Genomic DNA, 16,903 nt, shown 5'->3' with positions numbered 1-16,903 from the left:
ATAACGAGTAGCAGCATGACTCAACAATTAAACTTTAATTTCAGTACATTGGTAGTTGCACCTGTGTACAGAAATGTTCCATGATAATATTAGACTTGTGGTTTAACACAGAACAGATTATTCATTATGCCTAACCGAAAACATGTTAAATCTGATCAAACTGGGCAATATCTTCTCCATAAGGTTAAAACAAGCCATGTGCACTAAACCAGTACAATAACACGTCAAGCTTATTGCAGATGGGAAAGAAATAGGGACAGAATGCCCACGATTGCAATCAATACATGCGCTTGAAAACATTGACATTTTGGGTTAAAATAGACATGGGCTTTAGCTCTGTATTCATCATACCAGTTCTCAAATAAATCCAAGTTTATTTTTCACATACACAGATTAGCAGATGTTGGTGCAGCGAAATGCTTGTGTTTCTAGCTCCAGCAGTGCAGTAAATGTCTAACAGTACAATACTAATACACAAATTATCCCGCTCAGTGCCTTCACTTCAAAGTTACATAATTGACCATTAAGTAGATATTCTCTGTTGACAAAATACAGTAACAATGCACTTTGGACTGTCTTTCTAGCACTCTGTTTTAATCAGTAACAGCATTTCTTAGATCAGATTTCAGCCAAAAGTGTAATTTTGCAATGCAACAATGTGATTCATATATTTACATTAAATAAACAAAATAACCGCTAAATCACACATTGTGCATCTATAGTGATTTTTTTTGTCAAGTCGTGCCCCAGTTGCCCAATTCTTATTCACTGCAAACAGAACACACTGCTAGGCTAGCCTTCTTTCCAAAGCAGCACTTTGGTTGGTTCTAAAAAAAAATATATACTAGATCTGCTGTGGCCAAGTGACCAGTGTTAATATGACCCAGTATGTTGGACATCAGTTCTCCACCCAACCACTATCAGGAGGTTTCAATATGCTGATTTTGCACTGTTGAGCTCTCGTGCCATTGCCTTAGAGTTCTTCCAATTATAGAAAGAGTATTTTAGGCAACAGTTTCCAGATGGGATACAATATTTTAACCTCCTGTGTCTCTGTTTTTTGAGTACCAAATATTGCTTGCGGGTGCAAAGTCAGAAATGGGTAAAGTAAAAGACAAAGCAAATCAGAGGGGGGTTGGTTGGCAACATTAACTAGAGATTGAGACCACGGCAGTGAGATTTTTTACTTTGTTACATTTAAAAACAGGTGAGGTTTGGCATTCGGCCTTCTGTGTTCTCTCATAGGTTACTGCAGCGGGGAAGCCTTCATTGGGATCATGATTCTGGAGTCCATGTGCTGAATGAGAGGAACTGAAACAGATACATGGTCAGATGAGAGTTCAAAGTAATTCATTTTTCATTTAAAAAGTGTGCACACTATGTGAAAGTACACTTCATAACTGATTTTGCTGACCTGTATAATACACAACCTCATCCCAACCCTCATGTTGCCAAGCTGCGTTCCTTGTGGCTTCTCTGGCCTCAAGGTCTTTGTAAGCTGAAATCAACAATGAAACACTGTATTATAAAATGAATGTTTGTCTTCTTTTAGAAAAAGAATAACACCTTTGTATATAAGATGTACTAGGCTTTTAGGCTGAGAGGCTACAAGAATGTTAGATCTGTGTGAATGAACGAGGGGAAAGGAGAGAGGAGCGATACAGCTGGTCTGCCTGGCCTCACCCCAGAGGTGGTGCACCATGTAGAGGTTTCCGATCTGGGAGAAGAACCCTCCGACAGCCTCACTATTGTGCTGGCGGTAGCCAATAGCTCTGGCCCTTGGGAAAACATGCCAATCACAGCATCAGTCACAACACTTCCCCACAACCAATGCTTCATCTTCACATTTGCTCAATGCCACCCCATGCAGATTATAATTGTTATATCTATTTAACCTTACTTTATACAAGTATTTAATTAAGAACATATTCTTATTTGTCATGATGACCTGTCAAAGAGGCGAGCACAGCAGCCATATACAATTATAATGGGCTACTGTGCATGTGGTGTCTCAACCAATGTTGACTGTTTGGACACTCATTTGACTACTCCTACGGTTTGATTGAACTTGCTTGAAAACTATCATTCCAGTTTGGCAGAACCAGTTGGCTATACAGACAGTTGGATTGGACGTACTCATGCATTGAGACTGCTAACTGTATGGTGTGGGGTTGGAGACATTTCATTATTGGCTCTGAAGCAGTCCCATTAGTCATCGTATATACAACCACATCAATACCAATCATGTACAGTAATTTTAATTAGCCAAATCATACTGACTTAATTCATGTTGCTTTAACAATGTGGCATGACTTTTTATTACACTTTCCCCAATTAGAATTGATAACTCTGATCAATTACTGAATCAAATAAATCAGAGTACGCACAATCACAAATTAAACTTATTTTGGCAGACAAGTTTGAATAATTCGGGACAATTAATTAACATTGAAATATTGAATATTTGTCATAAACAAACAAATGTTTTCAACATAAACCTGAGAGAATGGAGTCATCCAGGCTCATAGGCTCCTGTTGAATGTAAACAACTAAATTCAATCTGACAATAGTATAATCTCCCTTTAAATCCTGTGCACTCTAGGATCTAACAAGAGTATCAAAATAGTGTCTCTCTGGAATAGCTTTAATTAAGGAGAAAGTGGGGAAGAAAGTGTTAACCAGAAAAATAAATCTATATGCTGAAAGTAAAGATGATGAGTAGTTCAAATGTCATCAGATTGCCTTACCAGTAATTACCCCACTCAATCATGGTGCCAGGCTGGAAAAAGGAAACATGAGAAAAAAGGTTTTGTATTTTATAGGAATATCAAAGTGTGTGACACAATTTCCTCCACGATTCAAAATTAATCATAAAGTCCCTTTCACATGGATTGCAATATAGGCCTACATTTATGAGCATAATGTTTCCATAGAGCATACACAAAAAGTTTGTCAACAATTTTGCATTATCTCATGGTGATTCATATTTGTTCAGAAATATAGCACCATCCTAAACTAAACCCCTAGTAGTACTATGGTTAATGAGGTTCAGTCACTAAGTACTCACTCTGAGCTGGTAGGACCTGAGCTCGTAGATGTTGGGTCCCTTCCTAGGGATGGGCTCATTCCAGAAGCTGAACTCCAGGAGCAGTTGGTTCCTACGAGACAACAGCATCTTTCCTCTCTCCTCCCGGTACTTCATGAACTCCTGTGGATGAACGTCAATCTGGGTGTCAACCTCATATCAATAAGCACATATGATACCGCACTGTCTATCTAGAGAGGGGTTCTTTAGCTGTAGATTATAAGCCAGGGGTTATAGTAGGGCTGGAGCAAAAGCCAGCACACCCAGTAGCTCTTCAGAAGGAAGGTTGGCCACCCAATATATGAGTTAATGTGACAGGCAACATCAGACAATACTAGCATATGAAGCTATATTCTAGAATACTATATTCAAAGTGAAGGCTTCTAGATGCTGCCGGGGAGGAATTGACAGTCATGCAACAGTTTGTTACCTTGTTCTGCCTAAGTTTGCTCATGACCTCAGTCAGAGCTGGGTATCCTCCTCTATACCGCCACATATGGACTGGAAAAAACACACAACAGAAATTACTTTGCAAAGCAATAATAAGCATATTCAGAGACATATCCATAATCATTCTGATAAGTGTAAGGGCATTATTTCAGCAATGCAAAACCAACAGCCAGGTAACTACGGACAACATGTGTAGACATTACATGGGTAGGCTGGGGTTAGGCAACACTGGTCCTGGAAAGGTAGATGTCTGCAGGTGCTGAGCAATTAGTGCTTTTTGAGGTGGCTTTGGTTTCGGTTCGACTATAAAAACTATAATCACAGTTTTCAATTATAAAGGTTGATTGCTGTAACACAGAATAAAACAATTAATACAAGTCCCGTGATGGTTGTGACTGCCCATTACTTCTTATTACTTAATAACCATTAATTGATAAGCAGGTAGTGACTGCCCATTACTTTACATGAATACATTATTTCAGTTGTTGTGTATATTACATTTGTTTTATTTGATTACTTTATTATTTAATTCCAAGTCAACATCTCATCTCTATAGAGCTGCTGCCTATGCTTTCTGACAAAATCATTATTTTGTAGTTCTTCAAAGTAAATAAGTCATACTTTTATGACTGCTGAATACCAACTATTAATCACTTATATCATGTATTTTGAGGTAACAGCTGCTCTCTATATCACCTCACGATTGCACATTCTTCTCATCTGTAGCAGGCGTAAAAGAAACACAGACCGGCCAAGTATATGCACAAGTATATGCACAATGGATTATGGTCATTGTAGGTAATTACCACGTTTTATGTGCTAAACTATGTAGAATATTGGCCTGTTGGAAACTACAACTCCCCACTACATCGCACAGTTCAGGCTGGATTTGATTTAACTCTAGAGAACCTGTGAAATGTGCGCATTGAGCTCACAGAAAAAAGCTAATGAAATGGTATTCAAATAATTGAACCAACATTCGTCAATTAGTTGCACAGGGGGCTGCTGAGGGGAGAATTGCTCATAATAATGGCTGGAAAGGAGCAAATGGAATGGCATTAAACACCTGTACATCATGTGTTTGATACCATTCCACATACTCTGCTCCAGTCATTAACACGAACCCATTCTCCCCAATTAAGGTGCCACCAACCTCCTGTGATTAGTTGTTTAAAAAACAAAAAATAACCAACATTTCGGTTAAATGCTCAGCACTATTTGCAGGCTTTGTTATTATTGCCAAGTGGGTGTAACGCCGACTTAATTGAATCATCATATCACTACGAATATGTGCGAGACTGGTTCAATGAAGGCCATTTCTCCTGAACTAAGGTTGCATATCCCTACAGGTGTGCCAATTCCAGAGAATGTGCAGTTCAACTAGACTAGAAAGTGGAGGAGTGTGTACTCTGCTGCCAGCATTCTTACCAGCCTGGTCCTGCTCTCCATACCAAGTGTTCCAGGTACCCACCAGCTCACATGGATAGTACTTATCATTATGGATAGATGGCAGGGTCTCCTCACTGTCAAGGGAAAACAATAACAAACACATTCTACCAGGGAGCCTAGCGGTTAAGAGCGTTGGGCCAGTAACCGAAAGGTCGGTGGTTCGAATCCCTGAGCCAGCAAGCTGGGAAAATCTGCCGTTCAGCCTTTGACCAAGGCAGTTAACAACCACTGCCCCCCGGGTGCTGATGACATGCAAGTCGATTAAGGCAGCCCCCCGCACCTCTGATTCAGAGGGGTTGGGTTAAATGCCGAAGACAGATTTTGGTTGAATGCCTTCAGTTGTGCAACTGACTAGGTTCCCCTTATAATAATTGTTTGATATATAATATAAAAATGTGACTTATGACTATAACAGATTAACTGTTATTATTGATGCCTGGATGCAATAATTTGATGTTAGCACAGACACCACTGCAGCTTTCTTGTCAGGTTTCTCTTAGGACTTCAACATACACTTCCCAGCTAAATAGAATGCTCGATAACAATCCCCATCCCAAATGTTTAAAATATGCATTTCGGCGGTGTCTTCTGTGTCTAAACCAGTTGTGCAGATTATTCGATAAGTAAAAGGTTATTATGACTTAGTCATCTTAAGTATAAGCATAGATAAATTATTCTACACACTGTTGCCATGCCACTGAGTCAATTGCATCACAGGAATAAAACTGAAAACATTTTGGCTAAACTCTGCCCTTACGGAAAAACCACATGAATTTCACGTGATCTCATGTGACGTTAATTTGATAACATGTGGCAACATGTGTTCCAAAGACACGTTTTCACGTCATGTGATTTTCCACACATGAAAGCATGTGTTTTTTTCTGTAAGGGTGCACAACCCACTAGTGACACCAGCTGTGCAGTCATAATATCCCAGCTACTACTACCGTTTACCTTATATTTCACACATACTCAACAACCAAATTAAACAACCATTTGCGACAGTACTACCCTCAGTATGGCTACTACTTGAGCGGCTTCGGGTATAAAGGTCTAGACTGAACAAGGTCCATTTTACTTACCAAAGCTGGTTGTAGGCATCCAGGCACTCTGGTTTCACGTTATGGACTGTAACAGAACAAGCTCTATTAGACATAGTGCACTCTGTGTTGGAAGGGGTTAAATTGGTCACACTTTACATTACAGTCAAGGTCTGTAAGTACAGTGAAACAAGTATTGTAATTACACATTTCTACATTATGCTTATGGTTATTACACTGCACTCAAAACTCTGAAATATAAAGAAGTAATTAAAGTGAACAAGTTACAGTAAAGCACAACTTACACTGGATTTTGTAGAGGTTGCTTTCCTCATTCTTGGTAAGCAAGTGGGAGTGGGCATCCTTTCTGGGATCAACTTTACGCACAAATAGCGACTTGAACCAGCTGTCTTCACGACTCCTATGGTTTGACGCTGACAACCCCCTGGAGAAAAATACAGATGGTGGTGTTAATACACATGTGAACGGAGACATCTTATGAAGTTACTGACTCATCTATTCCTGCAGCAAAGGATTTCACTGCTGAGTAGTGAGTTGAAGTCAGATCTGCCCGTGCATGTATTCCACATTTCTCTACAGGTGAATGACAGCAAGGTCTATCTAAGAATAATAACAGTAACACATGCACTGTATGATGTTGATGCCCAAGCTGCCTACACACAATGTTTGAGAAAATGCACAGTAGTTTCCTACATGCAGCACCATTTCTTGCATGTCTCTGGCTGTTTCCAAAGTAAACAACAAGCATGGACAGTTACAGCTTGCCACAGACTACCACTGCTGCACATACAGTACACACATGGTGCTTATGAACTAAAAATTCTTAAAATAAAAACAATGCATCATTGACTAGTTGACATATGGTAAAGAAATGCTGATGTAGTAACATAGTCAATGTCATGCAAAATACAGTAAGCTACACTATATATACACACACGAATGTGGATAACCCTTCAAATGAGTGGATTTGGCTATTTCAGCCACACCAGTTGCTGACAGGTGTATAAAATCTAGCACACAGCCATGCAATCTCCATACACAAACATTGGCAGTAGAATGGCCTTACTGAAGAGCTCAGTGACATTCAACCTGGTACCATCATAGGATGCCACCTTTCCAACAAGTGAGTTTGTCAAATTTATGTCCTGCTAGACCTGCCCCGGTCAACTTTAAGTGCTGTTATTGTGAAGTGGAAACTTCTATGAGCAACGCCGGCACACAAGCTTACAGAACGGGACTGCTGAGTGATGAAGCGTGTAGCATGTAAAAATCATCTGCGCTCAGTTGCAAATTGCATCTGGAAGCAACTTCAGCACAAGAACTGTTCCTTTGGGTGATTCATGAAATGGGTTTCCATGGCCGAGCAGCCACACACAAGCCTAAGATCACCATGCACAATGCCAAGCGTGTAAAGTTTTTGCCGCCACTGGACTCTGTAGCAGTGGAAACGCGTTCTCTCGAGTGATGAATCACGCTTCACCATCTGGTAGTCCAACGGAATGCCAGGATAACACTATCTGCCCCAATGCATAGTGCGAACTGTAAAGTTTGGTGGAGGAGAAATAATGGTCTGGGGCTGTTTTTCATGGTTCAGGCTAGGCCCCTTAGTGCCAGTGAAGGGAAATCTTAACGCTACAGCATACACTGACATTCTAGACGATTCTGTGCTTCCAACTTTGTGGCAACAGTTTGAGGAAGGTCCTTTCCTGTTTCAGCATGACAATGCCCCCGTGCATAAAGCGAGGTCCATACAGAAACCGTTTATCAAGATCAGTGTGGAAGAACTTGACTGGCCTGCACAGAGCCCTGATATCAACCCCATCGTACCCCTATGGGATGAATTGGAACGCCGACTGCGAGCCAGGCCTAAACGGCCAACATCAGTCCCAGCCTTCATTAATTATCTTGTGGCTGAATTGAAGCAAGTCCCAGCAGCAACGTTCCAACATCTAGTGGAAAGCCTTCCCAGAAGAGTGGAGGCTGTTATAGCTGCAAAGGGGGGACCAACTCCATATTAATGCCCATAATTTTGGGATGAGATCTTCGATGAGCAGGTGTCCACATACTTTTGGTCATGTAGTGTATATCCACAACAGTAGCCCTACCTTTATAATAATGACCTTGAGCAAGTGTGATAATAATTCACTGCTAGACAGACACGTACACTAGTAACTGGGTATGCCGTGCATTAACTTCAATAATGTAACCATTTTAGAATAGCTCAAATTAGAAGGTGCACTAATTAGTAGCTTATCAAATAGACGACAGGCCAATAGTTGACTGGCTAGCTATTTATGCTAGCTTGCTAGCAGTCATTTGTTCAGGTTCACTCCTGCACACTTGCAGCATAGACGAGTCAGTGGGAGCCTCTATTCTCCTAAATCGTCAATGGAACAAAAGTCAGAACCCAAACGCTTTAAATCCTAAACGTGAAAAGTAATAATAGTCACACCTGGATAAAACGACGGTCTGTCCTGTTGACTGGGCCGTGTTTTTTGCCTGACTCAGGCCATTGCCAAATCTCTGAAGGACTCGCGTCGCCATCTTCCATTGATCACGCTGGAGCGTGTTCATTACGCCGAATCGGTTGCAAAACATTGCTTAAACGGAAGCAAACGGAACAAATGGGGCGGGACCTAGCTGAATTTGTCCAATAGAAGCTCTCGTTTTGTTCTGTTTGCTTCCGTTTGGTTCTTAAACGATAAACAATTTCCGTAATGAATACACCTCCGTCTTATGCAAAAACACTATTATTACTTTGTCTACAATGTAGCCACCAGGTGGTAGTAAAACACAAACAAATGAATGGTGTGACCAGGGGAGGACCACCTGTCCTCGGTACTATGTTACTGTTTTTACATACACACATGAAAATGAGACTGGTGTGTGTGTTCCTCTTCTTTGTAGACTTCATTTCTTTCTTTTTTGCTTCACTGAATATATCTACTGAATTTTCTATGATTGGGGATAAATGGAATATTTTTTCATGCATTCTAAAATCTTTGATGATGTGCCAATTCTAAATTCCCCAGCCTCCAGGACAGTCTACATCAGGTGACTGGAATGATATACTCTTTTTTTATGTACTCTTCCAGCTGACGCTTGACTGACCTTCATGTCTTAAAGTAATGATGGACTGTCGTTTCTCTTTGCTTATTTGAGCTGTTCTTGCCATAATATGGACTTGGTCTTTACCAAATAAGGCTACCTTCTGTATACCACCCCTACCTTGTCACAACACAACTGATCGACTCAAACGCATTAAGAAGGAAAGAAATTCCACAAATGTACTTCATTGGAAATTCATTCCAAGTGACTACCTCATGAAGCTGGTTGAAAGAATGCCAAGAGTGTGCAAAACTGTCATCGAGGCAAAGGGTGGCTACTTTGAAGAATCTCAAATACTTTTTTGGTTACTACACGATTCCATATGTGTAATTTCATAGTTTTGATGTCGTCACTATTATTCTACAATGTATAAAATAGCAAAAATACAGAAAAACCCTTGAATGAGTAGGTGTGTCCAAACTTTTGACAGGTACTGTATACACACTACATGACCAAATCACCTGCTCATCAAACATCTAATTCCAAAATCATGGGCAATAATATCCAGAGTCCAATGGCGGCAAGCTTCACACCATTCCAGCTGACGCTTGGCATTGCGCATATGGATCTCAGGCTTGTGTGCGGCTACTCGACCACAGTTGATCGGGGCAGCTCTAGCAGGGCAGAAATTTGACGAACTGACTTGTTGGAAAGGTGGCATTCTATGACAGTGCCAAGTCATAGGATCACTGAGCTCTTCAGTAAGGGTCATTCTACTGCCAATGTTTGTCTATGGAGATTGCATGGCTGTGTGCTCTATTTTATACACCTGTCAGCAACGGGTGTGGCTGAAATAGCCGAATCCACTCATTTGTAGTGGTGTCCACATACTTCTGGACATGTAGTGTGTACAGTGCCTTCGGAAAGTATTCAGACTCCGATACTTTTTCCACATTTTGTTATGTTACAGCCTTTTCCTCATCAATAGTGGAGCAGGTTGAGAGCTTCAAGTTCCTTGGTGTGCACATCACCAACAAACTAGAATGGTCCAAATACACCAAGACAGTAGTGAAGAGGGCACGACAAAGCCTATTGCCCCTCAGGAAGCTAAAAAAGATTTGGCATGGGTCCTCAGATCCTCAGAAGGTTCTACAGCTGCAACATCGAGAGCATCCTCGCTGGTACGGCAATTGCTTGGCCTCTGACCACAAGGCACTACAGAGGGTAGTGCATATTGCCCAGTACATCACTGGGGCTAAGCTGCCTGCCATTCAGGATCTCTACACCAGGTGGTATCAGAGGAAGGCCCTAAAAATTGTCAAAGACCCCAGCCACACCAGTCATAGACTGTTCTCTCTGCTACCGCATGGCAAGCGGTACCGGAGTGCCAAGTCTAGGACAAAAAGGTCTCAACAGTTTTTACCCCCAAGCGATAAGACTCCTGAGCAGGTAATCAAATGGCTACCCAGAATATTTGCATTGTGTGTGTCCCCCCCAACCCCTCTTTTACACTGCTACTACTCTCTGTTTATCATATATGCATAGTCACTTTAACTATAGATTCATGCACATACTACCTCAATTGGGCCGACCAACCAGTGCCCCCGCACAGTGGCTAACCGGGCTATCTGGATTGTGTCCCGCCACCCACCACCCACCAACCCCTCTTTTCTGCTACTGCTACTCTCTGTTCATCATATATGCATAGTCACTTTAACCAAATCTACATGTACATACTACCTCAATCAGCCCGACTAACCGGTGCCTGTACAGTATATAGCCTCGCAACTGTATATAGCCTCGCTACTATTATTTTCCACAGTTTTTTTTACTGTTGTTTTTATTTCTTTACTTACCTATTGTTCACCTAATACCTTTTTTGCACTGTTGGTTAGAGCCTGCAAGTAAGCATTTCACTGTAAGGTCTACCTGTTGTATTCGGCACACGTGACAAATAAACTTTGATTTGATTTGAATCTACACCCAATACCCCATAATGACAAAGCCAAAATAGGTTTTTAGAAATGTTTGCAAAAACAGAAATACCTTATTTACATAAGTATTCAGACAATTTGCTATGAGACTCAAAATTGAGCTCAAGTGCATCCTGTTTCCATTGGTCATCCTTGAGATGTTTCTGCAACTTGACTGGAGTCCACCTGTGTTAAATTCAATTGATTGGACATGATTTGGAAAGGAACACACCTGTCTATATAAGGTCCCACAGTTGACAGTGGATGTCAGAGCAAAATTGTCTGTAGAGTTCCCGAGACAGGATTGTGTCGAGACACAGATCTGGGGAAGGGTACCAAAATATTTATGCAGCATTGAAGGTCCCCAAGAATATACTGGCCTCCATCATTCTTAAATGGAAGAAGTTTGGAACCACCTAGAGCTGGTCACCCGGCCAAACTGAGCAATCGGGGAAGAAGGGCCATGGTCAGAGAGGTGACAAAAATCCCAATGGTCACTCTGATAGAGCTCCAGAGTTCCTCTGTGGCGAAGGGAGAAACTTCCAGAAGGACAACCATCTCTGCAGCACTCCACCAATTCGGCCATTATGGTCAAGTGGTCAGACAGAAACCACTCCTCAGTAAAAGGCTCATGACAGCCCACTTGGACTTTGCCAAAAGGCACCTAAAGACTCTCAGGCCATGAGAAATAAGATTCTCTGGTCTGATGAAACCAAGATTGAACTCTTTGGCCTGAATGCCAAGCGTCACGTCTGGAGGAAACTTGGCACCATCCCTACGGTGAAGCATGGTGGTCATAGCATCATGCTGTGAGAAGGTTTTTCAGAGGCAGGGACTTAGAAACTAGTCAGGATCGAGGGAAAGATGAACGGAGTGAAGTACAGAGAGATCCTTGATGAAAACCTGCTCCAGAATGCTCAGGACCTCAGTCTGGGGCGAAGGTTCACCTTCCAACAGGACAACAACCTTAAGCACACAGCCAAGATAGTGCAGGAGTAGCCTAGGGACAAGTCTCTGAATGTCCTTGAGTGGCCCAGCCAGAGCCCGGAATTGAACCAGATCTAACATCTCTGGAGAGACCTGAAAATAGCTGTGCAGCAACGCTCCCCATCCAACCGTACAGCGCTTGAGGGGATCTGCAGAGAAGAATGGGAGAAACTCCGCAAATACAGGTGTGCCAGGCTTGTAGCGTCGTACCCAAGAAGACTTGAGGCTGTAATCACTGCCAAAGCTGCTTCAACTAAACACTGAGTAAAGGGTCTGAATACTTATGTAAATGTGATATTTCAGTTTTTTATTTGTAATACATTTGCAAATATTTTTGGTTATTCTGGTGTATTGTGTGTGTGGATTGTAGATTGACGTCGCTTATAGCTAAATCCGCCACTGGATAAGGCTTTGGTTGTATTTTCTGTGCGTCCATTTCCGCCTAGCCCAACCTACACTTTTACCTGTGCAGACGTGTGTGCTGGAACATTGTTAATGTGGGAGGCAACCTGTCTGCCTAGGGATACTACGTTTGTCCCAGGTGAGTTTTTTAGGAAATATGCCTTCACTTCTTCAACTGTGTAGTGAACAGTTTAGACTCCTGAGCATTAAAAAAATATATGTAATAATTCTTTATTTTGGTTCTTTTGAATGAGTCTCCACCTTTTTATGGTCAGTTGGTGTGTGGAATTAACTGAAGGAATGGGAGGTGTTCAAGTCCAGACTTTCTGGCGGTTGTAATTCTTGGCACATAGTACCAACGGCCTCAATCATGGTTTCTCAACAAGCCTGGGAACAGCTAGGTCTAGGCTACCTCTTTCTCCGAGTGGAATATGTTTTCAGTATCCAGAGTGACACACTCTCAATGCAGTAAAAATAACACAAAACTACAAATTATTTAATTTGAATAAAAATGATTTCAGTTTGTATTTCTTCTTCCATTCATTTTATGGTGGATAGTAATGATCTAATATCACCTTTTTAAATATCCATTGTTTTGGGCGGCTGTGGGAGACATGCAAAACAGACCCTGTAGTCTGACTGTGAACTCTATTAGGAAACTGGATCAGAAGATGGCTTCTTCTCCTACGTTGTGGTTACTTTGAGGAACTGCAGTGCTGGACTTTCAAGTTCACTCTAGCCTTGGTACTGGCAGTAAATCTTAGCTGATGGTTGTGTTTTCAAATCGCACAACTGTACGCCGTAAATGATGAAGAACTCTATCAGTATGATTCAGCTTTACAATGCCCAGAGGAAATGAGTAAAGAATTGTTAAGACTGTTTACAGAAAACGGAAAGTGAGATGGTGTCATGGTCATGTAAACATTCAGCAAACATTTTTAAAAATGTTTCAGAGTATTTTACCTTCCCAAAACACTAAACAGCTTTACAATGGAGCTGTAGAGGGTGTTATAGATGCATTTCTGCTTATGGTTTTCTTTCTCTCTCAGAGATTTGATCTGGATTCTAGAATGCATGTCTGTTATTCTGTTCTTTGATGGTTTTTGAGTGTCTTGTGAGTAAGATCAGGGATATTGGCCTTCACTTCCTGGATAGGAAACAGTTTTTCCCCTTTGTTGCATGTCTTGTGTTCAAATGTTGACTTGTATAGAATGGAGTAATGACTGTACACTGCACAAATCAAAAGTGGAAGGTGCTGAGACACTGGCCAAATTGATTTGATGATGATGCATGATGCATTTATAGGGCATTGTTTATTTTTTTTAAATGTGTGAGTGAAAGTAGTTTACTCATTTAGTTTTATGTTACATGTAGACCTATGCTAGTTTTAAAAAATTTAATTTCTGCATCAATTTGATCATTATGCCATTGTTTTGTTTTAGGGCTGTTTTTTTGTATTAATCTCATGATGTATAGACATATGTGGTGAATTACAATAATCAATACTGTACATAAAAAAAATACTGGTTTCTGTAAACTGCTGCCATCGTCTTTCTGGATGTGCCTTGAAATAAACTGACCTAAATCCATGTTCTCTTGTTGATGGGGTCTTGTCGTAATACTTCATATGGATATCACCACAGGAGTCCATTGCAAAATGTAGACTAGGGAGGTGAATTAAAATGTTCCCAGAACCTATTGCTATATGTACATTAGGCCTATCCCTATAGAGAATCCCAATGTTAGCATCTCAAGCTTATGGGCTTAAGCTGAAACGCTGAAAGCCATTATGCTCTCTGAAATGTGACAGAACATTATGGAAAATTCATCTGACAGTGTCCCTGACAGCAATATAGCCAATAATACTGGTTTGGAAGGTGATCTTTATAAAAGTGTTAATGAAAGTCAACCCACTTTCTCTCTTATTCAAAATTGCTTTCACAAATTACATAGACTTTTATCTTGGTTAGGCAGCAGCATTCAGCAGCACACAAACTAAGTCCAAAGCTGGCCATTCCACTGCATTGTTGGATTATAACAGAACGAAAAGCCCAGGCCTGGCAGTAGATACACATTCCAGTTGAGTTTCCTTTCCTCTGTGAGGAGATGCAGAGAGAACCTTACACTGAGATGAGGTATATTCAGTCAGACATGCTGCATTCTGGGAAACCATATTTTTGTTTGTTTGGTATCAGCTGCTTCTACAGTACATCCTTTTCTGGAGGTGATGGTTGAACAGCCTTGTTCCAATTTGTGTAGATAAGGGTAAATAAAGGGGGACAGATTGGAGTGGGTATGGCATGGGTGGTGGAAAAGTATGGATGGATGAACCAGATTAATTCATCATATGAAGAAAGACAGAAAAAGGAGGGCCAGGAGAAGAAGGAGAAGATTTTGTGTTCTCTGATTTAGAAGAATGCTTATCATTCCTGGAATTCAGCATGACTCTTTAGGGGGATTTGTTTTTAATCCAGAGATATGCATTATAAGTGAATGCATCAAAGGCAGACTTTTTGTCCAGAGCTGCCTCAGTTGAGACAAAATATGTAAATGTATGGACGTAAACAGAAGATTGGGCTGATTGGCTAACATATTGCTAACATTTGCCTGGGACCTAAGTTTACGCGTTCTTTTAATCACTTGTGGTCATTCATTTTGTAGTCAAACATTCGCAAACAGTAAATGTCTGTCGGATCAATAATTTACAATGTTATTGCAGTTGCCTGGTTCTGTACTTGAAGACACTACCCAGACAGAAATATGTGACCTTGCAGCAGCTTTCATGTTACAAGGGCACCAGAGTGGTGTACTACAAATCTATATATAGGTCTACTCTGAGTTCAACTCGGGATAACCGGTGACACGAAAGTGGCTCAACCTTTAGCCAGGTACATTTATATGGTAACGAATCTTTCAGAACGAACCTGCTCTGGTGCAGGCTAACTCAGGGTTAACTCCATTTATCTTGATTGAAGTGTCTGAGATGCAAGTTGAGGACCAATCAAACTAGATTCCTTCCCTCTCGCAAAGAGTGCGTCATCATCCCTTCATCCCCCAGACCATATTTTAGGAAGACGACAGATTTAAAAAAATATTTTATTAATAAAATGTTCTTGTGTGTTAAAAATAGTATTATTAAAATATACTGAACAAAAATATATACGCAACTGTCACGACTTCTGCCGAAGTCGGCGTACGGCGTTCCATTTGTTTTGTCTTATTCCCCGCACACCTGGTTTACATTCCCTAATCAACTGCATATATATATATTCCTCTTCCCCCATGTCTTTGTGTGGGATTGTTTTGTTACGTTTTTTGTATTGACCCGCCTAGCTGGTTTTTCCCCGGGTACTATGTTTCAACCCGGAGTATTTTTAACCTTTTGAAGCTAGAGGGCACTATTTTTATGTTTGGAAAAATAACGTTCCCAAAGTAAACGGTCCATTTCTCAGGACCAGATGCTAGAATATGCATATAATTGACAGATTATGATAGAAAACACTCTAAAATTTCCAAAACGGTCAAAATATTGTCTGTGAGTATAACAGAACTGACATTGCAGGCGAAACCCTGAGGAAAACCAAACCAGGAAGTGGCTTCTATTTTGAAAACTCCATATTCCATAGCCTGCCTTTGCTCCATTTAAAGGGATATCAGGCCTAGGTGTCAACAGTCTTGAGACATAGTTTCAGATTTTTACTTTGAAAAATGAGCGAGAAAGATAACATCGTGTCATTGTATGGCTGGGTGCCAGCAGCGTTTTGCTTGGCGCAACAGTGTTTGGGCAGCCATTGCCTTTCTCTCTCCTACTGAAAAGGACAGTTGCTGTTGATATATTATCGATTATAGATTTTAAAAACAACCTGAGGATTGATTATAAAAAACATTTGACATGTTTCTGTGGACATTACGGATACTATTTGGAATTTGTCTGCGTTGTCGTGACCGCTCTTTCCTGTGGATTTCTGAACATATCGCGCCAAACAAACTGAGGTATTTTGGATATAAAAATAATCTTTATAGAACAAAAGGAATTTTTTTTGTGTAACTGGGAGTCTCGTGAGTGAAAACATCTGAAGATCGTCAAAGGTAAACAATTAAGTTGATTGCTTTTCTGATTTTCGTGACTAAGCTACTTGATGCTAGGTGTACATAATGTTTTGTCGAGCGATCGATAAACTTGGATTTCTTTCGCTGTAAAGCATATTTTCAAAATCTGACACAACAGGTAGATTAACACAAGGCTAAGCTGTGTTTTGCTATATTGCACTTGTGATTTCATGAATATAAATATTTTTTGTAATATTATTTAAATGTGGCGCTATGCAATTCAGCGGTTGTTGGTGACAATTATCTGGCTAAAGGGATGGGTAGCGTCAGGAAGTTAATTGTTAAACATTTTTGCTTATTTGTGACTTTGTCGCGCTTTGCACTTTTGCCTTGGGCTG

At 40.7% G+C, this 16,903-nt stretch overlaps 1 protein-coding gene across 1 annotated transcript; it reads right to left on the bottom strand.

Annotated features, from left to right (window-relative positions):
• Positions 1-357: 357 nt before the first annotated feature.
• LOC112267049 (protein NipSnap homolog 2) lies at positions 358-8,648 on the bottom strand. Its single transcript, XM_024445097.2, has 10 exons — positions 8,498-8,648; positions 6,330-6,469; positions 6,067-6,112; positions 4,964-5,058; positions 3,516-3,586; positions 3,068-3,208; positions 2,748-2,779; positions 1,684-1,778; positions 1,415-1,498; positions 358-1,311 (listed from the first exon to the last, which is right to left on the bottom strand). The coding sequence occupies exons 1-10, from the start codon at positions 8,641-8,643 to the stop codon at positions 1,247-1,249; spliced, it is 915 nt and encodes a 304-aa protein (XP_024300865.2). The 5' UTR covers positions 8,644-8,648; the 3' UTR covers positions 358-1,246.
• Positions 8,649-16,903: the final 8,255 nt, after the last annotated feature.

Source organism: Oncorhynchus tshawytscha, linkage group LG14, assembly GCF_018296145.1.
Source record: "Oncorhynchus tshawytscha isolate Ot180627B linkage group LG14, Otsh_v2.0, whole genome shotgun sequence".
In the NCBI taxonomy this organism is placed as follows: Eukaryota; Metazoa; Chordata; class Actinopteri; order Salmoniformes; family Salmonidae; genus Oncorhynchus; species Oncorhynchus tshawytscha.
The sequence above is the reverse complement of the archived record's forward strand: the minus strand, read 5'-3'. Positions and strand labels throughout refer to the sequence as shown.